At 47.0% G+C, this 27,556-nt stretch overlaps 11 protein-coding genes across 11 annotated transcripts; 7 read left to right on the top strand and 4 right to left on the bottom strand.

Annotated features, from left to right (window-relative positions):
* Positions 1-176: 176 nt before the first annotated feature.
* F4813DRAFT_357546 (DnaJ-domain-containing protein) lies at positions 177-2,118 on the top strand. The gene is made up of 4 exons (XM_049243133.1): positions 177-552; positions 608-696; positions 758-1,935; positions 1,996-2,118. Exons 1-3 carry the CDS (start codon positions 472-474, stop codon positions 1,836-1,838), a joined length of 1,251 nt encoding a protein of 416 aa, XP_049100115.1. The 5' UTR covers positions 177-471; the 3' UTR covers positions 1,839-1,935; positions 1,996-2,118.
* Positions 2,119-2,160: 42 nt separating this feature from the next.
* On the top strand, positions 2,161-3,496 carry F4813DRAFT_55535 (S-adenosyl-L-methionine-dependent methyltransferase). The gene is made up of 2 exons (XM_049248636.1): positions 2,161-2,957; positions 3,029-3,496. Exons 1-2 carry the CDS (start codon positions 2,213-2,215, stop codon positions 3,196-3,198), a joined length of 915 nt encoding a protein of 304 aa, XP_049100116.1. The 5' UTR covers positions 2,161-2,212; the 3' UTR covers positions 3,199-3,496.
* A 216-nt stretch (positions 3,497-3,712) lies between these two features.
* Positions 3,713-5,029, bottom strand: F4813DRAFT_388933 (uncharacterized protein; the record flags this gene model as incomplete). The annotated part of the gene is made up of 3 exons (XM_049246757.1): positions 3,713-3,866; positions 3,941-4,805; positions 4,873-5,029. The coding sequence occupies 3 exons, from the start codon at positions 5,027-5,029 to the stop codon at positions 3,713-3,715; spliced, it is 1,176 nt and encodes a 391-aa protein (XP_049100117.1).
* Positions 5,030-6,471: 1,442 nt separating this feature from the next.
* On the bottom strand, positions 6,472-7,573 carry F4813DRAFT_55562 (marvel domain-containing protein). The gene is made up of 2 exons (XM_049248637.1): positions 7,153-7,573; positions 6,472-7,082 (listed from the first exon to the last, which is right to left on the bottom strand). The coding sequence occupies exons 1-2, from the start codon at positions 7,423-7,425 to the stop codon at positions 6,873-6,875; spliced, it is 483 nt and encodes a 160-aa protein (XP_049100118.1). The 5' UTR covers positions 7,426-7,573; the 3' UTR covers positions 6,472-6,872.
* A 668-nt stretch (positions 7,574-8,241) lies between these two features.
* Positions 8,242-10,043, bottom strand: F4813DRAFT_357556 (uncharacterized protein). Its single transcript, XM_049243134.1, has one exon. It carries the CDS (start codon positions 9,807-9,809, stop codon positions 8,463-8,465), a length of 1,347 nt encoding a protein of 448 aa, XP_049100119.1. The 5' UTR covers positions 9,810-10,043; the 3' UTR covers positions 8,242-8,462.
* Positions 10,044-12,571: 2,528 nt separating this feature from the next.
* On the bottom strand, positions 12,572-13,279 carry F4813DRAFT_55714 (uncharacterized protein). The gene has a single exon (XM_049248639.1). The coding sequence runs from the start codon at positions 13,160-13,162 to the stop codon at positions 12,800-12,802; it is 363 nt and encodes a 120-aa protein (XP_049100120.1). The 5' UTR covers positions 13,163-13,279; the 3' UTR covers positions 12,572-12,799.
* Positions 13,280-13,288: 9 nt separating this feature from the next.
* F4813DRAFT_55630 (uncharacterized protein) lies at positions 13,289-14,051 on the top strand. The gene is made up of 3 exons (XM_049248638.1): positions 13,289-13,536; positions 13,590-13,637; positions 13,692-14,051. The coding sequence occupies exons 1-3, from the start codon at positions 13,414-13,416 to the stop codon at positions 13,917-13,919; spliced, it is 399 nt and encodes a 132-aa protein (XP_049100121.1). The 5' UTR covers positions 13,289-13,413; the 3' UTR covers positions 13,920-14,051.
* Positions 14,052-15,953: 1,902 nt separating this feature from the next.
* F4813DRAFT_357566 (Snf7-domain-containing protein) lies at positions 15,954-17,588 on the top strand. Its single transcript, XM_049243135.1, has 4 exons — positions 15,954-16,525; positions 16,584-16,788; positions 16,857-17,065; positions 17,124-17,588. The coding sequence occupies exons 1-4, from the start codon at positions 16,342-16,344 to the stop codon at positions 17,201-17,203; spliced, it is 678 nt and encodes a 225-aa protein (XP_049100122.1). The 5' UTR covers positions 15,954-16,341; the 3' UTR covers positions 17,204-17,588.
* Positions 17,589-19,660: 2,072 nt separating this feature from the next.
* On the top strand, positions 19,661-21,094 carry F4813DRAFT_357571 (uncharacterized protein). The gene has a single exon (XM_049243136.1). It carries the CDS (start codon positions 20,024-20,026, stop codon positions 20,867-20,869), a length of 846 nt encoding a protein of 281 aa, XP_049100123.1. The 5' UTR covers positions 19,661-20,023; the 3' UTR covers positions 20,870-21,094.
* Positions 21,095-21,484: 390 nt separating this feature from the next.
* F4813DRAFT_388939 (uncharacterized protein) lies at positions 21,485-22,238 on the top strand (the record flags this gene model as incomplete). The annotated part of the gene is made up of 3 exons (XM_049246758.1): positions 21,485-21,542; positions 21,646-21,871; positions 21,920-22,238. The coding sequence occupies 3 exons, from the start codon at positions 21,485-21,487 to the stop codon at positions 22,236-22,238; spliced, it is 603 nt and encodes a 200-aa protein (XP_049100124.1).
* Positions 22,239-22,338: 100 nt separating this feature from the next.
* F4813DRAFT_55776 (uncharacterized protein) lies at positions 22,339-22,901 on the top strand. The gene has a single exon (XM_049248640.1). It carries the CDS (start codon positions 22,464-22,466, stop codon positions 22,794-22,796), a length of 333 nt encoding a protein of 110 aa, XP_049100125.1. The 5' UTR covers positions 22,339-22,463; the 3' UTR covers positions 22,797-22,901.
* The last annotated feature ends 4,655 nt before the right edge of the window (positions 22,902-27,556 follow it).

The following is a 27,556-nucleotide window of genomic DNA, read 5'->3' on the forward strand; positions in this document are numbered from 1 at the left end:
GAATACTTCCTTTGGAGTCACTACCGTACGAAATGATAGCCAATCATAGCTTTGATCATTGCCAAGTTAAACCCGCTTTTTAAAGTTGCAGGGCTTATCTTATCAAAGCGGGTCGAACACCTAGCTTAGAAGTTCTTACCACGTTGACACACTGGTATTTTTCAGGTGGACGGTTTATTTTATTAGTAGCACATATTTAGGTAATCTAGGTACCCAGCTAACTTATATTAGAGCTACGTCTCTGCATTTATTCTACTTGGGTACCTCTTACAACTTATACCTCATAACCTCAAGATACCACGTTGGCCAATTCCCATGTTGACCCTTCAATATCCATGGGAGATTTGTCCTTCGGTGTTTTTCATACATAGAGCTACCCATACTTAATATCCTTTCTAGTTGGGCTTGATATACGATACCTATTTTCTTTGCAGTGCTTAGCGGGCTTTCGCAAGCCGCCATTCGTTTGGTATGATGCTATTCCAGTGGGCGACCCTTGGGTTGCTCTTTATTCTGGCGCAGCTCGCCTTTTGCGCTGAAGACTTTTATAAAGTACGTCCCTTTGAAATTATCTAATAATTCGGTATTAACATGTGGTCGTGGTTAGATTCTTGGGGTAGACCGACAGGCGACAGACAAGCAGATCAAGACGGCATATCGACAATTAAGCAAGAAATACCACCCGGACAAGAATCCGTAAGTCAACGTTTTGTCCAAGCAAATGGTGATATAAGTTAGTAGCTTATGCGATATCCAGAGGTGACGCTACAGCTAAAGACAAATTCGTCGAGGTCGCCGAGGCCTACGAGGCTCTAATCGACCCGGAGTCCCGAAAGATCTACGACCAGTACGGACATGATGGTCTAAAGCAGCGCAGCCAAGGGGGCGGGCACCACCACGATCCGTTTGACTTGTTCAGCCGATTCTTCGGCGGGGGCGGTCATTACCAGAGGGGACAGCCGCGCGGGCACGACATCGAGATCAAGGTCGGGATTTCCCTACGCGACTTCTACAACGGTCGGGACACGGAGTTCCAATGGGAGAAGCAGCAGATTTGCGAGGAGTGCGACGGGACGGGATCTCAAGACGGTGTTGTAGACACGTGTCATCACTGCGCCGGCCACGGTGTGCGCATTATCAAGCACCAGCTAGCACCAGGCATGTTCCAGCAGATTCAGACTACTTGCGATGCTTGCGGCGGCCGCGGCAAGACGATCAAGCATAAGTGCCCGGTTTGCGGTGGTAACAGAGTTATCCGCAAGCCGACTACCGTCTCGCTTAAGATTGAGCGGGGTGCTGCCCGAGATGCTAGGGTTGTATACGAGAACGAAGCCGATGCGAGCCCTGATTGGATTGCCGGTGATCTCGTTGTCACACTCACCGAGAAGGAGCCTGATTTTGAGAACGACAATCCCGATCATGTGGACGGTGCTTTCTTCCGGCGCAAAGGCAACGATCTTTTCTGGCGAGAAGTCTTGTCTCTTCGGGAAGCCTGGATGGGCGAGTGGACCCGTAACTTGACGCATCTGGATGGCCACGTTGTGAGGTTAAGCCGGAAGCGCGGCGAGGTCGTGCAGCCTGGCCACGTTGAAACGGTGGAAGGTGAAGGGATGCCTATATGGAACGAGGACGGGGATTCGGTATACCACCAGACCCAATTCGGCAAGCTATATGTCGAGTATGTCGTAATCTTACCGGACCAGATGGATACCGGAATGGAAAAGGAGTTCTGGTCCGTGTTCCAGAAATGGAGAGGCAAGGTCGGTGTAGACCTACAAAAAGATAGCGGCAGACCGGAAGGCGCCATGCCTATAAAGGAAGAAAAGGACGAGCTGTAATGACACCTATAGAATATAAAGACGAAACATGTGAAAATATTACATATCTTATAAGACGCTAATACGGTTACAGTCTCTGCACTGTGTATGTGTATGTGTATGTGTATGTGTGTGTGCGTGTGATGGATGGGGTGCTCCAACTAACCAATCGAGTTAGGGATATTTCCTGTCGTATACGAAGCGAACATATTGTTTCGCGGTGCGGCTGTCAGATAGGGGATAGGGTTACGTTAAATCAGGGTTACGCTCCCCCGGCCATATAAATAGTCGCCAACCCCAGGGGCCTGCCCAGCTACAATTCTTACTTCCTTTTTATTTTTCTCCTCCCCCCCTATTCCAGGTATAGCTCCCCCTGAAGAACGACGCATCCCATCATGTCTCTCGCCAGGCGCACACTCGACGCCTTCTTGGGCCTCCTCTTCCCCTGGAACTTCTTACTGGTATCGGCAACGTGTCTTCCCAAGACCATACTCAGGCTCCTGCGCGAGTGCAAGTTCGCCGAGCTGCTGTCCCCCTCCAGATTGAAGGAAGCTTGGTTCAGCGATTTATGGAGCGGCATCGCAGGGCCGAATATTAGACGTGATGCCGCCGTGCGTATCATTCCGCTGTTGCAGGGCCGTGCTACTAAAGGGGCTGTGGTCGACGAGCAGATTGCCCCTGGGCTCGCGGGCACGGTCGTCGAGGTCGGCGCCGGCTCTGGGCTCTGGGTCGATATGTACAGGGACATCGCCGAGGTGCGCGCGGAACCCGACGGCGCGGCCAGACGGCGGAAGGCTGGTAGTAACGCTGCTGTCGACGGGCCTATCACGCGCGTATACGGCATAGAGCCGAACGTAAACCAGCACTCGGCGCTGCGGCAGGCAATCGTCAAGGCCGGGCTCGAAGACGTATATCGGATCGTGCCGGTAGGAATCGAGGACCTCGACAACGCGACGAAATGGCACGGGCTCGTGGAGAAGGGCAGCGTGGACTGCATCGTGAGTATCCTGTGCCTGTGCAGCATCCCCGACCCGGAGAAGAATATCCGCGAGCTGTACCAGTACCTCAAGAAAGGAGGGCGATGGTACATATACGAGCACGTAAGATGCGAGAATAGCTGGTACATGCAAGCGTATCAACGTGAGTCCTTCCCTTCCCAACCTCCTGCCAGAAATAGCAAGCACCGTACTAACCCTCGGTCATCTACACAGGCTTGCTCAACGTGTTCTGGCCGCACTTCATCGGCGGGTGTCTGCTCTGCCGACAGACGGAGAAGACGCTGCGGGAAGCAGGGTCCTGGGAGAAGATCGACGTCGCTCAGCCCGTGACCGAGCCGTGGTATCAAGTTGTCCCGCACAGATTAGGGGTTTTTACGAAGTAAACGTATACTATATAGGACACGAAAAAATGGGCTGGACTGGTCTCAATTGGAACTGCTACTCTCCTTAAACCATGATAGCCTAGAGTCGGGCTGAGTGATGATACGTATAGGAACATCCGCGCTTAGACTAGAACGATACGATTTTAGATATTCTCATTGAAACTATATACCTATAAAAAAGACCACAAATATCTAATTTCATGTGAAGCCAAGGCTGGTACGTGTGCAACTCAGATAGTTTCGTTTGTCTATGGGAAAGGGGGAAATATTCTGGAGAGGGGTATGAGGTATTTATTTTATTGGGGTACCTTGTAAAAACTATACATGATCGACGAAATCAAAAGTATAGCTCACTATGGTAATATGATTAGAGCTCAGGAGAAATTGTCATAGTATAGAGATAATTATATGTTCATTTCCTATCTAGGACGTCATATTACAAAGGAGATATCTCCAGTGTACAATTCAAGTATCGTAATATTGTTCATTCCATCATTACCAGCTCAACACGCTCTTATAACCCCCTATGCGTCTCTTGGTGTGTTCCCGCACTATTCCGGTGGTGGTGCCCTTGGCCACCGTGCTCGATCACCGGCTCTCCGATGTGTGCACGTAGGGTAGAGGGGGGTACCTGAGCAGCGTCTGTGGGATCCTTGGCATAGTTTCCACTTCCAGAAATTGTTAATAAAGTTTTATCCAAAACACGGAATAGCAAGCCGAAAGGCGACAATGGCGTACTTACGACTGGTAAGTCTTGTCGCCGCCATAGGTTTTAGAGTGGTCGAGGTCGCTGTCGACTCTGGGGTCAAGCTTGTTGGCGATGTCGCTACTGTGGGGGCCAGCGGTGTTGGGGGCAGGACCTGGGCCAGAGTGAGCAGAGTGAGCTCCAACCGCACCGTGGGTTCCAGTCGTGTTGTGGGTTCCGGTCGTACCGTAGGCACCGGTAGTACCATGAGTACCGGCAGTACCGTGGGTTCCGCTTGTACCGTGAGTTCCGCTTAAACCTTGGCTTCCGGTCGTGTTGTAGGTGTCAGAAGGACCGCGAGTACCAGTAGTACCAGTAGTACCGTGAGTTCCGATTAGACCATGGGTACCAGTGGAGGCATGAGTACCGCCTGCACCATGGTTACCAACACCGTGTCCGTAATTACCAGTAGAACCGGTTGTGCCGGTATTAGAGTCATAACCGTGAGTGCCGGTAGTAGAGCTTCCAAAGGTGTTACCCGTGGTGCCGGAAGGGGTATACCCGGCGCCAGTAGTTCCGGTAGTTCCAGAGCTTCCGTAAGTGTTACCAGCAGTGCGAGAGCCATCTCGGTCCGAGTCAACACGAGGATCAACAGTGTTGGCTACTCGAGAATTGTGGGGTCCAGAGACTCCTTCTCGGCCACTGCCACCATAGTCGCCGGCGGTGTTACCCGCAAAGCGGCCGTCTCGGTCTGAGTCGATTCGTGGGTCGGCGGCATTAGCTACACGGGAGTTGTGAGGTCCAGAAGCACCTTCTCGGTGACCGGTTGTGGTAGTGCCAGCGCCGCCGTGGCTGTAGTTGTCTCCAGATGTGTATGTGTTAGAGCCACCAAGGGTCGAGCTTGGCGCGGCACGGTGGTCACCTAGAACGAATGTTAGTGACCTAGTGACCTTATGATATGAAATCATCATAAGAATAAGATTGCATACGATCGCTGTCGACTCTTGGGTCTGCAGCGTTGGCTGCTCGGTTGCCATGGGGCCCATGGGCACCCTCAGGGGCGCTGTTCTGACTGGTGTTGTGACTAGTGGAGGAAGAGTGGTGGCCAGTGACGGCTTCCTTAACCTTGTTGATTACGCCAGACATATTGGATAGTTGTATAAATAGTCAGTAAATATAGATAAGGTAGTAAAGGGTATCAAAAATTATCTTTTAGATAATCAATAGTTATTTGTTGATGTTGATATTGGTAATAATGAAGAGAAATTCGTTGTAGAGATCTGGGATTGTCGACCTCTTATACTGATACGAAGCCAGCCTCGACATATATCCTCACCCTTTGTTTCCAAGGCAGTCTCTTAATTTGCCGCCATATTTCATCATCTGGAATCTCGATCAAGTATCGTAGTATCTATTTCCTAGATTACGCCTTCAAAGCCTAGACCTGTCCAATCAATACGAGATACGAAGCTACAAGACGATGTGAAAGTCTCTGACTTCATCGGTCGTCATCGCCCCTGATTGGGGATGCATGATCCTTGACAGAAGCGGTTGCTAAGCCTTCCCACACCTATACCGGACAAATTAAATCTGGAGGCTCGTAAGAATGTCATAAGTAAATTCTAGTGCCAGGTACTGTGTCAAACCTAGAGCTAGTGACACAAGTCTTCATGCTTACCCCGTTACCCCCAGCACCCCCGCCTTACTGGCTACCTCAACTGCGTAGGCAAGTACTGTGGCTTGCCCGCTGGCGTCATAGTAAACGGCCATATGCTGTGGCGGTCATCTTCACAGATGCTACTGGTGGACAAGGAGATGACAATATGTATGTGGGGGATTAGTGTAAGGTACACTCTTTGGACAAAGCCAGATCCTTCAACTCTGAATGGGGTCTATTTTGTCGAGCGTGCGTAGCCTCTTACACTAGCTTCCAAATCAAGAAAAATCCCGACGGGCTGGACTATCTTAGTGGTTTAAATTCGGGACTTTGGCATCCTTTCTCCAGTATGAAGTATATCTTGAATCATGTTGCCGACATCCGAGAGATCTTGTTATGTAGATGGAAGAAAGACTTGATAGGGGATTAAAGCCGTGGCTAGTGAAACCAAAAAAGTGGTGTGAGATGTGGCGTCACCTTAACCAATCCGCCACAGGATCTCGAGCCCCTAACCCCTGTCGACTCCACTAAACGCCGTCATAGACTTCCCCGTTACCAACTTCTTAACTTCTAGCGTTAACAAGAGACACCCTCTTTATGAAATACCATCCAGTAAACGGATAGAATACCATATCCGTTTTATCTGCTGATGACCGCGCCATTTATTCATCATAAAACAGTTTCTACATACATACACAAATATCTACGGACGAATATAGACTATCTGTTACATAATTTTAATGTGAGATATCATAAATTTGCATCAGTATGATGTCAGTATCTCGTTACGCATTGAAGACATGAGATTGCTACCGGTTTGACAGGAACGATACGTGATGGGACCCATCGATATGCTCAAGGTAAATCAGGGTCGACATTAGTCTGACGATGAGCACTTGGAATCATCTTAGACCATACCGTAATAGTGTGTATGTAGACGGTTGCTATTTACAAGGACGAGGTATCATTTACCCCACCAACCTAGGAGAGACTTCGCATCCAGTCGTATGGGAATTTTAATAATAAATATTAAGACTGTTTCATTACTAACATGGGTATCTCTCATGGTGCTATGATGCTATTGCCGACTCCAGCTTAATATCATCGAAAATCAACCACAAGCAGTATCCTAAATACATCCGATAACGCTAACCAGATGCCTCATTCTCATAACATCATTAATTCAGCTGAAAATCAAGGGTTGTCGTTACTGAACCATGCCCCAGGGTGACTGGAAAAGGACTCGGTGTAATGTCTCTCGAATCGGAAACGCAATGTGTGTTATAGAGTACGAGATTTTTTATAGAGCGCCGACTTTATTTCGTGTATATCTTAGACACGGGAACCGCGCCATCTTCGTCGGCGGTAAGTTCGAGCCTCGTGATCTCGGACCCAGACGATGCCGACGATTGCTGAGACGAGCCAGCAAATAGCAGACAAGAAGGAGAATGCAATGATAGCTTTCCATCTTCCGCACTGATCACCGCGGCGGATGGAAACATTATCCCAGTCGAAGATGTATCCGCAGCCGCCATCGAGGTACTGCTCGAACGATTAGAACCACGTCTTCTATCGCGACCATGTATGTAGGATGATATGTAGGATGACTTACATTAACTAGCAGACCGAAGGCAACGAACCAACAAATGGAAATGAGAAGGTCGACAGGCCAGTGAACGAAGCTACCCGCGAACGGGAAGAGCCAGATAATGGAAAGGAAAATGGCGAGACCAGCTACCACTTCGGTGTAGATAAAACGGCTCTGGTCCCAACTGTCGGTATTCTCGACGGCATGGAGATACTGCCCGTTGATTCCAGCGACAATAGCTCCAAAAACCAACTCCGCAAGGCGGAGGATGATGGAGATGATGTCTGTCAAGATCATCTTGACTGTGTGTAGACAATGATGCCTTATTAGAAAGCGGCTTGTGGACACTTATGAGGGGATGGGATGCTCGACCAACGATTTATGGTTAATATATTCTAGATGAAGAGAGGCTAAGTGAGACACTTGGTAGGCAGCTAACTTGGTATTTATTTACATGGCATTTTGAGCAGTTTGATCTGAGCCACGACTTGTGCTGCTGGAGTATGACGACGCAACCCGAGTGGTCTAGGCCGGCATCATGATTGGATACCCGGTTCTGCCTGTCCCGAACAAAGGCAGTATCACCCTGGCTCATGGACTTATGTACATACATACACATTCACAGCCTGTACATAAATGTGTACATAAATGCACAAGCAAGACACGACGAAACGTTTGATCCTTGTTGCGGATCGGTCAATCACCCCAGAATCTGTAATAAAAACATGGCTTCGACCTTGTTTGGTTTGCTAAGAACCAATACAATGAACAAAGTAAATGTCATGCGGTTTGAGGATTCAAACAAGTTCTTTCGAGAATTGCATGGAAAGATGCTGTGGCCAAGCAAATCACCAGTTGTATGTATGCCGCGTGTTGCGTTGTCAAGAAGATGAGGTCATAAAGGTAAATTGGTACGTACCTGCATACCTACATGTAGGTACCTAAGTAATGTACCTAATATACGCTGACGTAATCGGTAAGGCTCAGCTACAAGTAAAAGGCAAAGCCCCGCGTTGACGCAGCCAAGCAGCCACACAGCCACGCAGCCATTGCGGAACACACGGCAAAATACCTAAGGTACAACCTATACTTCTTTAGTGCTACAAGCCACTTCAACCAATTAGATTTCAGGTAAGGATCGATCTGAGATACTTCAAACCAGAAGGGCTTCCCACACATTGTAAAAGTATTTTCAAACACCGCTGGAATCTATACCTTTTCCAGTAATTTTCAAGACTCGAATAGCCTCCTTATTGGCTCTGAAACTATCCTTGATCTTGCCCGTTTCCTTGATCATACAGAATACTATACCCCTAACCTAGGCTTCTTGCTGCTTATTCCTCCTGCATAGGACTACGTCTACTTGGTTGGTACTTGTGTCGAGGACAACCAGCTGCTCTCCACGCCTCGAGGCCAGTTAAAACCCGCTTTAGCCTGTTATTTTTCGCCCAGTATTGGATGTGGAAAATCGCCGTTCGGAATCTTTTAAACTGTTCCAAATCGATTAAGCTAAATACTGAAATCAATTTTATATAATAGCGAGGACCATGATTCTCTACTACGTCTCTCCACATAACATAGAGGTGTGCAAGGTATGGCATGGTGCCGACGACAAATACTATGTCCTGATCCCCAAGTATCGGCCAGGTCATATCTAAAGATATGCGGCCGCTAATGAAAGATTGGTTCTCAGCTACTAAGATATGGCCCAGATGGCCTTGTGATTCCATGATCAAGTACGGGAGGCAAACGGTATCACCAATCGCGCTTCTAAACGCCTTATAACCTATATCATATGCCCTTAAGGCAGGTATATATTCATTGTTATATCCAAAGAGTATATCAGGCCTCGGGTTATGCAACGTACTGGTCCCCACTTCCGGTGGTAAGAGGGCATATTGGAACACTTGTTGACTGTGATATTTGAGCAAAGGAGAATCATCGAACCAGACTCGACGTCCAAGACCTAAAGCGGTAATAAGAGAGTGTAGTATCTCGCTTTCGTATACCGCTCTCATAGCAGTGCCTACATAGTCGGCATGTATGTTACATATATCTATAGGAATATCGTCCCCTTCTACACTATTCACTTCGTTGATATGGGTTTGAACCCAATCCGGAAGTGTAGCATGAGGGTCTAAATCTAGAAACTCGATTTTATTGTCACGAAGGACAGCGCTTCGAAAATTCGCGTCTATCAAATAAGCCGGGACCTTTTTCGTCATCGAGGATGCAGTCGTAGAAAGTATTATGGGAATAGAGTCTACGGTTTTAGTGGTCCGGTAAGATCCTGCCATTTCTGGTAGATCCGGGTCGTCAATACCAAGCCACGCGGCTATTTTAGGATTTTCCCGGAAGTATCTGAATTTAAACTCTTCGACAGTAGGTGATCGGATAAAGGGCAGTGTTGAAATTGGTTGGGTTTCTTTGTGCCCCTTTTGCGCCTCAGAATCTGATCTTAGTGGAGGGGACAATCTGGTTTTTTTTCGACAATCAGTGTCAGGAGAGTTGCTACGTTGTCGCTTTTTAGATTGGGATTGTGAGAGGATACACTCTGGTGACTCGGACAGTTCCAGAAGGTTGGTGTAACAATTTGTACATAAGAATGGGTGCGATGAGTGTAACGAGAGTATTTCTTTAACGGGATATAGCGGTGATTCTTGCTTGGTCTGAGGTGCCATGATAACTTCCAAGACGAGAAGTGGTAAGGGGAAAGGTATGAGTAAAACTCTGCGTTGTTTCACAGATTCGATATGAGTCTTTGAAAGGGGTTAGCTTCGCTGGTTGAAAGTTATGGAGGTGCTGGCAAGACGGGTTTTATTCTTGTCTTGGACAAGAATGCATGACATTTAGTCACTGACGTCTTGTTGTTGTAGGTATTTATGGCCATTATGAATATTTATACGTAAACAAAGGATGTATTTGATTCATTTATGTTTTTGTCTTGATGAAATGTAGAGTTTCCAAAAGCAATCTGTAAACTTAGGCACTAAAGCTGAATTCTAAAGATCATGTTGGAAGAAAAATTATTCGTATACAAACACTTACCCTTAATAACTTGACCCCTTTACACACGCAAACAACTATCAATATTTACTTGATATAGACGCCCCCAAAGGTAAAATACATAGCGAAATAGTCTAATTATACATCTAAGAACATTTAAACCCCCGCATCGTATTCTCTATATGCCAGCCCTCAAAAGAAGATAGAGAGCGGGATATTGACAACGACATAGGCATAAAGGTTGTGGCGTTCTGTAGTAATGCCGCTCAAAATAAATGAATTACTTGGACTTTACCAAGAGAGGCTTGCTTGGAAAAGCACAGATCCTACATTACCTACATCATATTTATTTGGGCGTCAGTCATGCCGTGTTTATCACTTTTTACGCCCCTGACTAGAAAGGTCTTTTGGTGGCCCTCGGTTTCGCGTCTTAAGACTTCATGAACTCCAGAAACGCAAACTATCCACTCTATTATGATGAAATCTACATGTGAAAATAAGTGCGTATTCCGCTTCTCAAACTTGTCCGGTAGTAGAACAGGCTTCATAATCATAGCATCTGATCTACGCCCCGACCCCTCGAACTGCGCCGTCATTTTTGATACGCCGATGCCCAGTCCGAGATTGGTATTTCTAAAGCGCTACACTTGAAGGCTCGCGTGCTTAACTCTGCCAGCGACGAAGAGCTGCTGTAGTGGAAAAAGAATATATCGGCCTATGTTGAACAATGCAAAACTTGGTCTCGCTTAGGCTAGACCTGCAAGTAATATGCGGGATGGAGAGGCACCCCCATTTGCTAGAAACGGCAAGCCATTTCTGTGTATTTGTGGGCGTGGCAAGTTCCCTCAGAACTACATGCGCCGTGTAGGATGCTAGTATAAGCTATCTAAATATTCCGTCCGCGCCGCCATCTCCCTGCCCATCTGTATGCCTTTCAATAACCAACGTCCATGACACTAAGGCTGTGGAAAGGCCAAGAAACTGCAGATTAGGTACTACATTGTATACATCGTAATAAGGTCTGGTGTTGTTCCAAAAGATGCTCTACCGTAATCAACGAAGATAGATGGGCAATTATGCGGAGAATATGATGAACGAGGAAGACAAAGTGGATGGAAGTTGGTAGAAAAAAGGTGTTCGTAATTTTAATATATTGACACTAGGATAGGGACAAATGTGCTAGTTACCCCTTTTCTTGTCTTTTTTCGCTTCTTTCCCTTGCGAGAACCATCCAAAGAATTTAAAAAAATATCTTGCCAGCTGCTTGGCTTATAATCATTGCTTTCCTACGTATAGGCCAGGGATTTCCCGATGGCATTAAGTTTATTTGTTAATGTTCTTATTCGTTCTGTTAAGCCAATTTAATAGGCCACTCCCATAGAAGTGTTGCTTTCTAATGATTTGCCACGTAATGTCCCCTTCCGTCCGCTGATAGGTTTTAATTATGAACCTTGCTCCGAGAATCGAATGATAGCCACATCAAACCGGTGAAGAGTAAGCAGTGGCCTGCCATTACGAAGAGCGCAACGCCTTCGGGATACTGCTCTCGCTAAACCGATACAATAATCGGATGACTATTAGGCACGATACCGAAAGGGGGGCCTACTCGACTTGTATAGTGATAGCCGAGATCGTCGTTTGATTCATTGCCTCGAGAAGACAATTCGAGGCTCGGCGCGGTCATCCTTGCTGGGGGCAAGGAATTTGGGAGTGAATAATTGCTGGTTGGCGCTGACTGGATCGGGGCCTCCTGGTTACTGCCGGAGTCGATGAGTGCCGTAGGCGACTGAAGAGGCTATCTCCAAGAAGTAACGTTCTCATACCGCCCTATCTCTCCACAGATGTAACTAGTAACACATACTGATCACGTTCACCCACAATGTATCTACGACGAATGACTAGGTGTCCGGGTAAGCACTACAATTCTGAATCCGAAGGCCTGTTGAACCGCAAGCAATCGGCGTACGTGTAGTTGATTCTTGACAAGCGCTGCTTGCGCCTAGAATAAACCATCCTATAATATAATCATGCAGTATAATAAGCATGCAGTCGGCATTAAATGAAGAAAATAAACAAAGACATTGAATAGTACACCCTATTATAGTGGGATTTCGCGGAGCCGGTCATACTCACATAGACCGCCAACATAGCAGCAGAAGTTGAACAAACCAAATCGTAGGATGAGTAGTACGAGAAATTGTACCGCATTACGTAAGATCAAGAATTTGGGGGTGCCAAATTCCGAGTTCATGATTGGATTTCTCTTATGCCTTGATGTCACACCAGCCTGGAACTGGGAACCCTTCTCTAGCCTTCAGCTGATAAGAAGCAACTAGCGTATGAACTATGCGAAGGGAATGAGTTGAGACGATGTATCCCGAATCGGTTGAAAGCCTTATAAGGAAGGATATGAGGCACTCATAGCTTAGGTGGGTATCAATGAATGGTGCAATTTCCTGATTTGGGTCGGATGACGGGGAAACATGGGTTGGGGAGGAAGCTCAAAGGCAGACGGTTGTAATATTGAGTCTAAGGCCCCGGGTCGCGAATAGAAGACGGTATTCGAAGTAGGCTAGCCACTGTTCGTTTCCTGGTATCTGCTGACCTTTATCCTTTATCGAGACGTTATGACAAGGAAATGCGCATACCTTGTTTATTGAGTCTCTCATTTGTTGCCGTCAAAGATAATAATAGAAAAACGCCACGGAAGTAGGAAGAATCCTTGATAGGACATCCCACTCATAAGTATAGACATTCTCGGGCGTGAATGCGTAACGCAGTTTCGTGAGAAGAGGTAAGAATTCGGTACCGGCAGGGGGAGTACTGCAATGTGATCCTGATACAGTACTGACCGCAATAGAAAATTGAGCAATGAGAGCCAATACCAATGTGTAAGTTGTGGATATTCCATACCCTGTGTTATGAGCAGATAGGCGATGCTTATTCGTTCTCGTGGAAAAATGGGGCGTGTAAGTGAGGCGAACTGCATCCCTTGTGTATGTATGCACCTACCGGACAACAGTCGCATTCGGGACGAAGGTATGGCAAGCTGGACAACATAAATACACGGCTGTTAAAGCCTCTTTCACGTCGAGGGCGGTGTGAAGATAAATTACACCAGACTCTCGGTAGTGTTGCGCTGCTGCTCAACAGTCGGCGCTAAGCTTGTGAGGCGCAACTATTCTTAGCCTTCTCGCATAAATAGCCCCCTTGACCGACTTCGTGCTGATCTTAAATGTTTTCCTGAGATTCCTCCTTTGCTCAGCATATGCTCAAAAGATGGCATCCTTTCCCATGAATAGATATTGGATTCCGCATCTTGACATCCACAAGAAGGTCATCACCCAGGAGCTCCAATATTACCTGGGGCCAGATGCCACCGTTAGACCGTATACCCGAGAAGTAGGATAACCAAAATGACGAGCTGCGAACAATACATTGACTCATGCTTTTAGGGAGAGGACGGCTTCCTAATCTCTACACCCGGACCATGCTTGACAGACGTAGGGCAATCCACCCGCCGCGACCCTTATCGATATTAATTAACATGCGCTCAGGAACAGATTGACGATATCTGCTTGAAATCGAAGGAGATGTGGGAGAAGCAGGCCGCAGCACGCTCGCAATTAAATCCCGAGAGGCCGCTCAAGCGCCCATTACACCAGCCAGTATTAATCTCAAACGGGTCCGGAGAGGGCTCAAAGCGCCGCGGAAAAGACCGAAGAAGTCATAATTCTCGGCGACCATACGATGACAAGAAAGGGGGCGAGATGTCCCGGAAGTAAGGTTTTGCAAACTTGCAAACTGTCTGGGGATGCAGCAGATCGCCGATGTAACGCAAATGCGCCGTGAGACAGGCGGGAGCACGACGCAAAGGACTCGAGGGCATGCGTCCCACCGCCGAGCGGGACTTCGGCGGCTCCAAGTTGGTCGAGAATGGGTTGTTCCTAGATTGAAAGCTGCAGGAGGTAGCTGTCCTCCAGCGAGGGTTTGCCATCTGGCATTGCTGAAGCCTCTGTGGATCCCAGAGATTGAAACGTGATAGTTCAATGGTTGTCTGCATTAGGTACATAAGCCGCTCAACTTGCCGCAACAAGCCAGAGAAGCTTAAGCTCTTTTTGGCGAGACCTATTCCCCAATTGGCTTACACTAAGCATCTTACTCCATGGTTCTGTGCATGTCATGCAGAAGTCGTGCAGGTAAGCGGACCATGCCATCTAGAAGTCGAGGCATTTAGGTAGATATAAGGCTCGATATAGCCCCTTTTTTGTTTATTCGACCTAGCTACCAATGAACGGGGTTTACCGCATAACCCACAGGTCTGAAGGTCGTGACCGGCCGAGAGCGGAGCTTTTCCGAAGCAAGGTAGCACCGGGGATCGATCGGAGCTTATCTCTTGTAGAACAGCTGCACACTTCAATTGTGTTTACCTAGCTTTGCTGAGTTGGCATATAAGCCAGGGTTGGCTGCGATAGCTCTTGGCATAGCCTTTCAGCGCCTGTAAAGCCCATCAACAACCTCACCTGCCTTTGAATCTGCAATAAGCAAACTTCTCGCTAAAAAGCAGTCTGCGGTGAATGTCATTTTTGACAATGTAATGGTACCAAATGATCAAAATGTGCTCTAGTGACTCGTCATTCGGACGAATCCATTCGTAATCGTGTTTTTCGTAATTTAGAGACGTCCAAGCAAAACAGGATTAGCGGCTTTGAATGCACGCAGGTCCTCGATCGTTCAATGAGTAGCGTCGAGGTCCCGGGGCGTTATAAGCACATTGATGGTTCCGCTAGTGGTATGAATCACATCGCACCTCGCTTTATTCTGGTTGTTTGGAGATGATGGAAAATTTCCCGAGCTAATCGTGTCTGAGTCTGGGTCTTCCGTTACGGTCACTCAACCTCGGAAATGAGAGTGTTCTCGTATGATGAGATGTCTAGGTCACGAGCTATCCAGAGAACAAGTACCTGAACCCCAATGTTTTCTGTATGAGATCCCACCGTGGCTTTAGCAAACGTCCGGTCGATAGATGTGATGTATCCTATCACATGGACCCATTGGCCAATATCCGTCTGTTCGGAGTTGAGGTTCTGGAGAAGAAGCGTAACATCGGCACCGACTCTAGTTTTAGTACCTTTGGGATACTCGTGTTGAAGAGTCAATGTGGCTGAATGGGTCGAGTATCCAGTTACACTAATAATGTTATTAGTGCACACGCCCGTAGGAGAAAGCCCAGTAGGTCAAGGACCGGCTCTAGGGTTTTGAGAGCTGTCGTCATAAACTTTACATGATACTAAATGGCCGCAGAGATTGCGGAGATGTCCAAGCTCGTTCGCAAATAAAATGAGGAGAAGGAGAAAAAGCAAACTGTCTTACCACCCAAGAAACCTGACCTTATCCCCCACGTGCCTTGTAGAAAGATGCGAGAGGAGGCAGCGTATCGACGGAAGTGGTCCATAAGACATTAGTTAAGTTAAGAGCAGATGAGGAAGATCGACGCCGTTGAAGTTGGTGAGGTGAAGAAGAAATCAATTGGTAGGCAACCTTCATCTAGTACTATGTATAAGATAAGAAAGGGGGTTTCTATAAAGAATCAATGCTTTCCAATTATTGTACCAAGGTAACAAATAGACTCGGCCTTTGACTTTATTAGTCGATTGCTACTGTGTACATAGTGGCTCACTAATGCATCTTTAAACCTTACTGGTCACCTGGGGCGTTGACTGACTGATCCGGCTAAATACCGGCCACTAAAAAAGGTCAGGCGTCGGTATGTACATAGGTAGGTACCTAACCTAGGCATGTAAGTTGTTACCCCCCTGTCGCCCTTGTCGGCTGCGGCGTCATCCAATCCGTTCTGTCCATTCTGCTACCTGATCGACTTACCTAAAGCGTGAACCACTTTACCACTTACCACTTGCATCATATCCATCTACCTGCCTAGACCTCAACAATCTCGTGACAGTTACAGCTTTCTTTCGCTTTCTGATACCGCCTAAACTCCCGCTATTCAGACAACATAGTCGACGGATCTGCCTTCTAAGGCATAATAGGAAAAAGCGACGTCATCTCCTTAACTACGATTCTACTGTGATTCTACCCCGCGATCGATATCTCACCGGCTATCACATCGAGACCCCTATCTAAACCATACCTGCCGATTCCCAACGCTCAATCAACCTCGGCTTCGATAAGTACGCGTCGTTCACCATGTCTGGCGTCTGGGCCTGGTTCGGTGGCAGCGCCGCTCAGAAGAAAAAGGACAGCCCGAAAAATGCGATTCTCGGCCTACGGTCGCAGCTCGAGATGCTGCAGAAGCGCGAGAAACATTTAATGGCACAGATGGAAGAGCAGGACGCCCTCGCCCGAAAGAATGTCAACACGAATAAGACCGGTAAGTTATTGTTCACCGACGGAACCCCACCGACCCGAGCTGACACGCAAGCGGTTAGCCGCGAAGGCCGCATTGCGGAGGAAGAAGGGGCACGAGCACAGCCTTGAGCAGACAATATCGCAAATTGGGACGTTGGAACAACAAATCAACGCTATCGAGTCGGCTAATATTAACCGCGAGACTCTTGCCGCAATGCAGAGAGCAGGCGAAGCGATGAGCGATATTCACGGGAAACTCACACCGGAAAAGGTCGACGAGACTATGTACGTTCTCCAGCTAGAATTTCGATTCTTTTCGATGTATATAGCAGCTTACCAGGATGTTGTATTAGGGACAAACTCCGAGAACAGAACGCGCTCAGCGAAGAAATCGTCGCTGCTATCACGAGTGCGCACATCGGCGAGACGGTGGATGAGGAAGACTTGAACGACGAGCTGGAGGCGATGATGCAAGAACAGCTCGACAAGAAGATGCTCGAATCAGGCACCGTACCAGTATCCGATGCTATCCACAGGATGCCAGCAGTCGGGAACCAAGAGAGTAAGCATATACCTCTCCTAATAGACTTTATCCGCCATCTACTAATGCTCTCAAATAGTCCAAACCAAACCACAAGCCATTGCAGTGGACGACGACGAAGCGGAACTGCGGAAGTTACAAGCCGAAATGGCCATGTGAGCGAACTAACCAAGACGTCTGCTTACCTTCGTGTTAGCCACAACCGCAGCCTTGGGTCTTAGTAGGAGAAGTAGTAATAGAGGAGTCTAGAATGGATGAATTGTAGGAAGAGGGTGTGGTCTTGATACATCCGAGCTGAGCCGCAGCTAGAACTTGGATCAGGCTATACCGGTCTAAGTAAGTTGTTAGATGCATAGCAATCTCTTTCGAGTCATGTTTTCCCCCGTTCCTGATTACGGCGTTGGCGTTGTGAGACTACGGTGCTTCATTGGCAGTTACATATTTTCAGCACGTTCGGTTGGTGGATAGGAGATGTAGTCTATCTACATAAGCTTTGCTCGTATCAATATTACCCGTGCGAGACTATTTTTTCGAAGCCTCTAGATAACATACTTCCATGTCCTAGGCTAGTGACTTATACGAATATTAACGTATTGTAAGCACCTATTATCTCTTCATCGAGATTAGACAGGATTGGGAAAGAGACACCGAAGTCCCTTATTCCATCCGAGTACTCGACAAATAGCGAGTAGAAGTCCTTTGAAAGGGATAAGTACAGCTCTTAGCCCAATCAAACAATAGTCATTTTGCTCCTAAAACAAATATTACATTCAATGAAGAATCTCTTTACACGGAGCTTGTAGTTTTCATATCCCATAATTTTATAGCAGATTGGCTAGGGCTAGGTGCTCTCTATAGTCGAATCATGATAACAGATTATTCTAGGATTTTAAGCCAATTCCCCAAGGAACTATACCGCCACGAGTAATCAGAAAGCGTACCTAGATACTTAGCTAAGTCAAGTCTATAGGAAAATTTGGTTATTATTGTTTCACGATGATGTAAACCAGAATCCTAAGCCAACGGTTCTATGGAACATGCTGAAATACAAGATTTCCGGTATCCTAGTGACTCTGAAATGTTTCCATTTTACCAGAACAAAGGCCTGGGTATATCCTCCTCAAATAAACCCCGCAGGCGCCAACATGATACATGTCAAACAGAACCTTCCGCGAAGAATTCGTTTGTGGTTTTAGTAGCTACCTAGCGAACCAACCAACTTCGAGTTTCAAGCCTTGGGCCTTATTCCTCCGCGTTAGGGTCCTTAACCCCTAAACGAGTAAACCCTAACGCGGTGGTTATTTCCCTCCCAAAGCGTCGCTTATTTTTAGAAGAGTCACAAGATATTTTAAGAAACGTCAGATGCCCAAAGTCTAAATCCAGACCACAGTAGACTCTGTGACAAGTCTTAGCAGTGTTGAATATTTTAGTTTAGGGTAGTACCTCTGCAAAAGAAGTATTTCTCCTTGGGTGTGAATTCTTCCAACAACTCTTTCATGTAAAAGCAAAGCTCGTCAAGAGATCAGAATACCGACTGCGAAACAATTATGAATTCGGCCCTCTACCAGCATAATCCGTCAAGTTAGAGTAGATACTCGATTTCTCGAGGGAGCGTACCGAAGTCGCATTTTTGGCTATCCCCGTATATACGTAATGCTTCCAACTCGGTTGATGTGGGAAGGCTGAAGTCTGACTGGTCATGAACAAGCCCGAAAATTTTCCGGAGTTCTGGTTAAAATATTTCAAAGCAATCAGCAAAACCACTCCGCAGAACACTCCCCGGAAAGAAGTAAAAAAGTTGACTAGATCGGGTCTTCGTAGCCACGAGAATTATGTGGTCCTCTTATTTCTCTTGGGTATGTTAGCTGGTCTGATGTTGGGAGGTTTGTCTTTTTCGGAGGCTATTGTATGGAAGTCGCCCATTCAGAGGTTGCTTGTTGGTTTTATTCCAAATCCATAAGTAGATTATTTAAGGTGCGATTCGCTTAATAGAGTGTAGTTTGTTTAGGTTGATGTTTGTTTGGATTGTGGTTTGTTTAGATTGTAGTTGGGTTGAGGATGTGAAAGTCTGCTGAGGCTACTAAGACTTGGGTAGGGCGCGTTGTATGATACTTCAGGTTCTCAGAAATAGTAAAAAGATGATATTGTAATGTAGGTAGAATATGTAAACCTGGTAGGTATGATTGCGGTTGCCTGATGAATAATGATTTGTGTCCTGGATATTCTAGATTAATGGATGATATTATGTTCTTCAACTTGGATCTGCCGAGTTGTTATTAGAAATAAGGCGGTCAAGAGAAATAACCTTACAAAAAAAAGAAGTTACGAGTTAAATTCTCCTTCTTAAGGAGCTTCCTTCCTTCCTAAGGAAGTTCCAAAAGTTCAACATGACCTAACCCACAGCAAGGTTACTAATCGGAGTTTAGGGGCGAAGAGCAGTTGCCTTTTTATTTATCAGCATCCATAATAAACTGACAGGGTAGGTACGTATCTCGCATAAACTTAGCTGTTATGTACCTAGGTAGGTACCTAGGTACCTATGCATAGAATTAGGGACCAGGTACTTTCCCTATGCTTTACCAACTCGACCTACTTAAGGGACAGAAAACATATCTACCCTGGTATTCACTTTATTACCTAGGTATGGAACCAAGTAAGCGTTCTCTGTGATGAATAGAGTTACCATTTGAGGAACGGTGGTGTTAGGTAGTTAAATACATTTACTTCTTCCACGCCCTCACAATTACAAATCCTGGATATTCTACCCACAACTTCCAATATTCGGGATTATCACGAACAGCCTTAGTATCTTCGAGTGACTCAATCTCGACCTTGTGAAACCTATATCTTTTATACATTTCTGAAGATCCTGTATAGCTTATCTTCGAGAACGCATTTTGAGCTGAACAGGTCGACCCGAATCATCAGGGATCGTAGAACTATAGTAAAGGCCTCCAGGAAATTCCTCGAAATCCTGACATGATTAGTACAGATATTCGACACACCGAGCCAGGACTTCCCACCCACTCGTCGCTCCAGCCAACCACATTCCAACCAACAGTTTCTGGCCCTCCGCAATCCGACTGTGGCTCGCCTCCCAGGTCCCTGGCCTCCGCGGATGTCGCTGAAGTACTATCCAAGTACATTAGACACGTGAAGCGGCATCCGGCTTTGATGAAAAGCCCGGAGACTGCCAAACTGCGTGTAATGCAAGAGCTCGAGAAGTTCCTGCTAGCACACATGGCGCACAACGCCGATAACGAAAAACTAAGAGAGCACCAGTATGCCAGGGGTCGGGCATCAGTCGGCTGGCACGATCAAGTGCCGTACTATGATTGGGCCCGTACGACCGGTGCCAACGATACGAGTTGTCCATATTCATTTGCCTTTTTTTGCTGCCTCATCAGCACCAGCGGCTCTCACTGCCTGACCTCCATGGGGCAAAGGTACCTTGTATGGGAGATATGTTTGCATCTTGCCACCCTTTGCCGCCAGTATAACGACTACGGCTCTGTGATGCGAGATGACGCGGAAGGCAACCTCAATAGCCTTCACTTTCCAGAATTCACAGATAAAAATGAGCAGAGCCTGTCCTCCTTATTGACATCTGAAGGCAGCGGAAGAGAGGGTTCACTCGCGAGGGCGAAAGAATTGTTAATGCAGGTGGCTAATATAGAGAGGGCATTTATGCAAGTTTGCTGGGAAGCGCTCTCATCGAGCCTTGATAAGGCTGTAAGAACAAAGCTGAAGGCATTCATTGATGTAACGAATCTGTTTGGCCAGATATACGTGGCACGGGATATTGCTAGCAAAGCGCTGGGATAGTGTGCAGCGGAAACTAGTCTGACATTCGATCGTTGACTGCGAGGAGACTTAAGAAGCACTTGAGGATCATGTTGCGTGACAGCATTCTTCAAAAAAGAAATTTAGTTGTAATACTTGCGCTGTGTTCGCGAGCTCCCCTCCAGAAGAAGATGGATAAAAAGGGAGCATGTTATGGGAAATGTACAGAAATGTACAGGGTACGGAATTGGAAGCAAGGGAGAGAGGAATGATATCAAGGGAGGAATTGGGTACCTATTAAAAGTAGAGAAAGTGGCTGATAGAATATGACAAGGTGCTACAAGGCTCAAAAATTACGAGAAAGGACGAAAGAATTGTGAAAAGCTATGAATGTTGAGAAATACCACGAAATAGGAGAGAGGTATCCCTGTTCGGAAGTATCCTAACCTAGATCAGTCCTTAATTACCAGCCAAGTGTTAACTTCACAATAAGGTCCATTATAATACCGATGCTCAGGCGATTTTTGGATTTTCCGAGACTTGCTCCGGATAGCAACCCCCTGGATTGGGGGGGACTCGTACAACCAGGAACTTGATGGCCGCAACGCGAGTGATTTGATTGCTCGGCTGTCTATTACTTCTATTGCGCAGCGCACCATGAAAGTCGACAACCGCAAGGACAAACAGAATTATAAGCAATACATCTTCACTGTGAGTAAGCCGCTCCATGGACTTCATACTACGACTGATGGCGTTAGGAAATTCCAAAGCGCGGTATGGCAAGATCATCACTATACTAACGTCTTTCTGCCTTGCAGAACACATCGATACTGAGCTCGAGAGGCTCGATCGACCAAGTATCAAGGACCTGACCTTGATGGATGGGCTTGAATACACAATCAAGACAATGCCAACCCATAGATGGATCAATCAAGGAATCTTAGGGGACCTCTGGTGTGTAGATCACCTCTTCACGATCTTCATGCTACTTCTTGCCGACTTTCTCAATTCAGACCCCATGGATATCTCCACCTATGATACCAGGTTCAATGACTGTCCTAGCTACTAAGCCCTTCAAAACTAGTCCTATAGCATTTGGAGTGACGAGGCAAAATGTGATACGACAAAGACAGGCAAGGTGATTGAGTTCATGGGAAATGTGGCTACCATTATATACGTGCCGGAATCGGAAGCTCAGATGGCCAAGCTAACACCGACCTTTAACGTGATGTGGGAATTCTACACGTCGATTGTAAATTCCCAAAGCAAGGAAAGCGGGGATTCTAAGTATCAGGGCGAACTAGGGTCGAGCTTAAGCCGACTGAAGAACCGGAAAGACACCATCAATGAGTGGAAGTCCTACTGCGAAGCCATGGAAAGCTACTATCAACTCAACATACAACCTAAATAGGACTCGAGAGTCTTCAGTATTTTCAACCACCGGGGATGGAACAAGTTCTACATATGGATGAACTTTAGTGAGTTTATTCTTCGATTTCCTTCAGACTTTAGTGAGAATGACTTACGCTGATTTATTGCGTCTAGCATTCGTCAACGAGTAGGATATTTACTAGGACGCAGCTGGGGTAAACCTCATTCCTAACCAGCCACTGTATCTGGATGAGGGACATATGGGATGCCTCTTGGTAATTGGGACATCAATTCTGCTGGCAGGTCCAGTGTCAAATTAATTAGCCGTAAGTCATGTCACAACCTCTACAAATCGAATCCACCAACAGACCCGGTAGAGGATTATATCAACGACACCGGTAAAAAGCTAATCATCCTCTTCAACGACGCTCCTAAGCCGCTACTGGACTATACCATATCTCATACGGAAGTCACACCCAGTCAGCTGACTAGTATTATCAAGATCGTCGCCGAGGACTACACGAGTAGTAGGGTCGACGCCGTGGAGTTCTCTCGGAATGAAAAAAGCCACTCCCAGTTCACCCTCATCCGGAGCTAATATGTACACCACGGGGCCACGATTAGAGTAAGATGAAATTAAAACATAGCACCGTGGTATGCTTTTTAGGTACCTCGGGATCAAGTATGATGGTGGTCAGGGCCTAAGACCTACCTCGAACGCTTTCAGGTTGTACATATGAGGTGGCAAGGCTGCAATCTCTCGTAATCTTACAACTGTCACGCGATGGGCATTGCGCACCTATAGGCTATGGGAGATATGGAATATCCCTCGGGTTCAGTGATACGTGTCGATATTACGTCGTACAAATCTCCTCGGGCTCGGGCTAAGTACATGCATGTGAGGCTCGTAGACGTTCTAGACATTGATGGAAACCATAATCGTTGCTGTAAGTTACCGATATTACTCGTTCGCGTGTTGTGGTTTATAATATAACTAACTACAGTATAGTTACGTTTTGTGTTTGTTTTCACTTACAAGCTTCTTGCCAATGCTTCGTGCGCATCCTATGGGGATCTTTTTATCATCAATGGGTATGAATTAGATCTAGAAAAATCAGGTTTGCCCTGGTACCTAAAGGTAGGTATTATAGATTAAGTCGGGCTCGAAATTGGTTGGCATAATTAATGCGAGGAAGTACTTGGGGACATACCTAGGTACCTAGGTACCTATGTACTTACATGCACAGAGGTCCACTACCTATTCCGTATACTAAAATCGATTAGAAGATTCCGGGGTGCGATAAGATGCCTTATCGATAGGCAGTCGCTACCTTCCTATGACCTACCTATCATGTATCAACCCCAATTGACCCCCATTATTTGTCAATTAATCTTGTTCAAACTCGTCTTGCAACTCGTGGAAGCTCTTCAACTTTATTTCTAATCGTCACTGTAAGCTGCAAGCTGCATTATTTCCTCACTTGCCATACTGGCGGGTGCGGGCATCGTTCAATTAAACCGGTCAATCGAGAGACAAGATAGATCTCATCCAACTGTTGGTCCAATAAGGCTTCATCAATTCCCGCCCCGCTCGCCCTGCGTAGTGATTGGCTTTGCTGCCGTCGGATCCATTCATCTACTCAAAATCAAAGCCAACGAGGACGACCACGTTGCACACGACACTAGCATCGGTATCATGCACACTGCATTGGTCCTGTCGGTTAGGCGGCTTCACCCACCGCGACCATTTCAGGGACGATTTAGAGACGATTCAGACACCATTTAGACACTTGCTTCTTGTATCGTTTCATTCGTGAGGCGAAGTGAGTGCAAGTATTGGAGAAGGAGGGCACGTCGAAACCCAATGAGCCTTGAAGTCCAAGCTTATCACCTGCTATCTTCAATATCCGCTCCCGAGCATGGCCAAGTGGTTGTACATCATGCTGTCAAACTTCCGTCTGGCTCCTCATCCGTCCAGTCCCATCCCCCGGACCTTTTCTACGTGGGTCTGACCCATTCTTATTCCGTCTGTTTGCAGTTCCTATCGATTTTAGGACCGCTACCAACTTCCTTGTCGAGTCATAACGTTTGCCATTTATGTCTTTTACTTGGAAATTTCGCGATTGACTACTCTAGTTCCAGATCCAGATCTGTCTCAACCCTAGCCCAACCCCCTCGCGACGTGGCGCCAATGCCGTCGTGTCCATCAGCGGCTCTTGAGCACGATATGGATCACAGAAGCGTGAGATCTCACTCCACTTTCCCCCGTTCAAACCGTGGGGTATGTCTCATCTAAGTAGTGCCTCTCTCGATAATGCTCGATAATGCTCGATAATGCTCGATAATGCTCGATAATGTAGGCTAGGTAGTCATCAATTATGTGTACGTTTTATAGCTGGTCCCGTTCTTCCAAACGTCATTTATCGTTCCGAACTCGCATTGAGAGAATTCTTTACACCCCATACGCCCATACGCCCATCATCTGTCCAGTTAACTCATTCCCCTCCCATCCATCATCAGAGCCGTAATTATTTTTCATAGGTAGAGCCTATATTGTTTGCTCTATTTTCATCTAGTCGTCGCAATTCGTTTGGGCCAGATACCCAATAGCTGTATTTGGCAGCTCAGTTGCCCAATAGCTTGCTAGTTTCTGCAAATACCCGCATCGTACTCGTCACTCTGCATAGGGAGCAACTGAGATAGTTTTTAAATCACGGGCAAGACGTGCTTTTCGCGCGCACCGACGGAATATGTCGGATCAAGGAGGAATTTCGTATAGTCCTGCTCGGGTCAATCCATTTGCAAATGTCCAAGTAGCTAGCTACCCAGAGCACGTTCAGGTAGCTAACTACTCGCAAATAACATATCTTAATACTCAGGAGTCGGAAGAAGAAGAAGGGCCGCCCGTAGAACAAGGTATATAAGTTATTATTCCAATTGAATTATTTGCGCTAACACGCTCCGCAGAGTATGAGCTGGAATACGATGTAAATGAGGAGCAGTTTGAGCCTCCAGCACCCCACAGATCCCCGCCCGCGATATCTTCACCCACGATATCCTCACCCCCCATAGCGTTACATAAGACAAAGAAAGAAAAGGTCAAACCATCTACGCCAAAAGAACCTAGTCCAGAGAAGCAGCCTAGTAAACCACTCACATCAAAGCAAAAGAAACAAGCTAAGAAAAGGGAAAAGGACAAGGCTAAAAAGGGGGCGAAAAATGCAGCGAAGATGACGCCAAACACAGAATCATCAGAACCCACACCCCCGCTAGTACCTGAAGCTACTCCGACCGAGCCTTCTACAGACAAGGCTAATAATTCAGAGGATACGGTCCCGTCGCTACAGTCGACTGGCTCGAATTCATCTAAACCCCCTGAGCCTTCTGAGCCTCCTGAACCCCCTGAACAACCTAATGAGAATGAAGGAACAGAAGTGACGAATAAGCAGGCAGGGAAGGTCGAGGTCATATCGTCGGCCGAATCAGAAAGCATACCTTCAGGTGGTCAGTCTAATGAGCAAGAGGCAAGGGAGTCAGCTTCGGAAACTGTGAGTCTACATATCTGATATTTTAAACTGTCACATATAAACACTAGCCTAGGTGGTATAAGGCTAGGTTTTTGATGGTCCCGCTCAGAGTCACTGACATGTTCTAGGTCCTCGAGGCTGAGGTTTCCGAGTCTCCTCAATTAGAGAAATCAGATATAGCTGTTGATACACATCCGATCAGTACTACCGAGAACGATTCACCTGTGGATATACAGGAGCCTGACGCACCAGCCCTTAGTACCGAGGAATCTAAGCCTGATACAAGCGAGCAGAGTGCAGGCGTTGTCAGTGAAACCAACAGGGAGCCTCTCGGTGAAGACGACGACCAAGAGACCACACCAACTGCAGACGTACGAGCTGTATCGGAGCCTCAAACCGGAGAAGCCGCGGATGAGCCAGTAGTTGAGCCTGATAATGCTGAGCCTGAAAAGTCGAAAGATGTTTCCGAGGAGAATTCAAAAGAAGAAAGTAATGATCCTCAAGATGCTGCCCATGAAAGCGCACCTAATAGCGAGTCAGATAAGGCTGCTACCGTCGAGATAAACGAGCCCCTGGGAGAACTAAGTGCGGATACGAAACCGGTTCAGGAAAGTGACAAAACGGGACAACTGGCCGATACACAAAAAGCCGAAACGCTTGAGGGCGTCAATGAGACACTATCAGACGGGGATCCTACCAATAGCACAGGAGAAACCCTCGAAAAGCCCGAGGGTCCTCAAGATCCTAAAACAGAATCAAACGATGAGAATACTACGACTGAAGAGGAAGCACCGTCAACTAACAACAAAGATGAGCTTAATGGCGAGGCTATCAAACAGGAGGCTGCCAGTGATCCAGAGCCGTCCGAGGTCACCCCAGAGGACCCAAATGCCTCCAAAATTGAGGAGACGGCGCCAGCTACTACTGAGCCGATGGCCGAGCCACAGGAACAGATCAATAACAGCGAAGCGACTGAACTTCTAGAAGGCAAGGATGACGAGAACCAAGCTACGATTAATCCCGGGGACGCCACAACCCCAAAGGAAACCGTCGATACGGACTCGGGAGATATGCCTACGGCACTACTGCCAGAGAGCGAAAGTGCCGCTGAGGCAGATAGCCCAACCGAAGAGCACCCCGGCGATCTCGCCGCCGTAGAAGGTCAGGAGGAGACGAAGCAATCCGGACAGGTTATAAATATCCCGGACCCAGTCGCTGCCAATGTTCCAGAGGTTCCGGTTGTCCAGTCAAATGGCAACGCAGAGAAACTCCCTGAAACTGGTCCAGAGCCTACAGAAGGATCTAAGGATATAAAGACACCCGATAAGGCGGCTCCGGAACCAACAGGGGAGATGAGCGACGTTGGTAACGCTGAATCCGCTACCGTGGAGTCAGTCGAACCTCAAGAACCTGAAATTACTCTTGACTCTGAAGCTAAGGGGCAGTCTATAATCCCTGAACAAATGGCTACAGAGCCCCTGTCCGCATCCGAGCCGCCTGCTGATATCCCCGCCGCTGAGGCTGCCCCTGCACAAGATGAATCTGCTTCTCAGGAATCTGTTCCTGAAAGCTCTGTCCCCGAGGCTCCAATCCCTGCAGAGCCTATTACGGAAGAACCGGCCCCTCAGGGACTTACTTCTAAAAGGGTCGTTTCTTCAAATTCCGACTCTCAAGACCCCATTTCTCAGGAAACTGCCACGAAAGATCTTGTTAGTGAAGAGCCTAACGCCCAAGAGTCCACTTCCCAAGAAACCGCCCCCAAAGAGCTCGTTCTCGAAGACCCAGCCCCTCAAGAACCTACTACCCATATTTCTGAAGATCCAGTCCCTCA

Source organism: Daldinia decipiens (genome assembly GCF_022478715.1).
Source record: "Daldinia decipiens strain CBS 113046 unplaced genomic scaffold F4813scaffold_14, whole genome shotgun sequence".
In the NCBI taxonomy this organism is placed as follows: domain Eukaryota; kingdom Fungi; phylum Ascomycota; class Sordariomycetes; order Xylariales; family Hypoxylaceae; genus Daldinia; species Daldinia decipiens.

What these genes read in the sequence shown, in the direction of transcription:
- F4813DRAFT_357546 (XM_049243133.1), top strand. Translation starts at nt 472, where the DNA reads ATGATGCTATTCCAGTGGGCGACCCTTGGGTTGCTCTTTATTCTGGCG. An exon ending in GCGCTGAAGACTTTTATAAA is followed by an intron (nt 553 to 607) that starts GTACGTCCCTTT and finishes GGTCGTGGTTAG; the next exon opens with ATTCTTGGGGTAGACCGACA. An exon ending in TACCACCCGGACAAGAATCC is followed by an intron (nt 697 to 757) that starts GTAAGTCAACGT and finishes TGCGATATCCAG; the next exon opens with AGGTGACGCTACAGCTAAAG.
- F4813DRAFT_55535 (XM_049248636.1), top strand. Translation starts at nt 2,213, where the DNA reads ATGTCTCTCGCCAGGCGCACACTCGACGCCTTCTTGGGCCTCCTCTTC. An exon ending in GTACATGCAAGCGTATCAAC is followed by an intron (nt 2,958 to 3,028) that starts GTGAGTCCTTCC and finishes TCATCTACACAG; the next exon opens with GCTTGCTCAACGTGTTCTGG.
- F4813DRAFT_55562 (XM_049248637.1), bottom strand. Translation starts at nt 7,425, where the DNA reads ATGATCTTGACAGACATCATCTCCATCATCCTCCGCCTTGCGGAGTTG. An exon ending in CCTTCGGTCTGCTAGTTAAT is followed by an intron (nt 7,083 to 7,152) that starts GTAAGTCATCCT and finishes TCGTTCGAGCAG; the next exon opens with TACCTCGATGGCGGCTGCGG.
- F4813DRAFT_357556 (XM_049243134.1), bottom strand. Translation starts at nt 9,809, where the DNA reads ATGGCACCTCAGACCAAGCAAGAATCACCGCTATATCCCGTTAAAGAA.
- F4813DRAFT_55714 (XM_049248639.1), bottom strand. Translation starts at nt 13,162, where the DNA reads ATGCGACTGTTGTCCGGTAGGTGCATACATACACAAGGGATGCAGTTC.
- F4813DRAFT_55630 (XM_049248638.1), top strand. Translation starts at nt 13,414, where the DNA reads ATGGCATCCTTTCCCATGAATAGATATTGGATTCCGCATCTTGACATC. An exon ending in TTAGACCGTATACCCGAGAA is followed by an intron (nt 13,537 to 13,589) that starts GTAGGATAACCA and finishes TCATGCTTTTAG; the next exon opens with GGAGAGGACGGCTTCCTAAT. An exon ending in CCGGACCATGCTTGACAGAC is followed by an intron (nt 13,638 to 13,691) that starts GTAGGGCAATCC and finishes ACATGCGCTCAG; the next exon opens with GAACAGATTGACGATATCTG.
- F4813DRAFT_357566 (XM_049243135.1), top strand. Translation starts at nt 16,342, where the DNA reads ATGTCTGGCGTCTGGGCCTGGTTCGGTGGCAGCGCCGCTCAGAAGAAA. An exon ending in GAAAAGGTCGACGAGACTAT is followed by an intron (nt 16,789 to 16,856) that starts GTACGTTCTCCA and finishes ATGTTGTATTAG; the next exon opens with GGACAAACTCCGAGAACAGA. An exon ending in AGCAGTCGGGAACCAAGAGA is followed by an intron (nt 17,066 to 17,123) that starts GTAAGCATATAC and finishes GCTCTCAAATAG; the next exon opens with TCCAAACCAAACCACAAGCC.
- F4813DRAFT_357571 (XM_049243136.1), top strand. Translation starts at nt 20,024, where the DNA reads ATGATTAGTACAGATATTCGACACACCGAGCCAGGACTTCCCACCCAC.
- F4813DRAFT_55776 (XM_049248640.1), top strand. Translation starts at nt 22,464, where the DNA reads ATGCCTCTTGGTAATTGGGACATCAATTCTGCTGGCAGGTCCAGTGTC.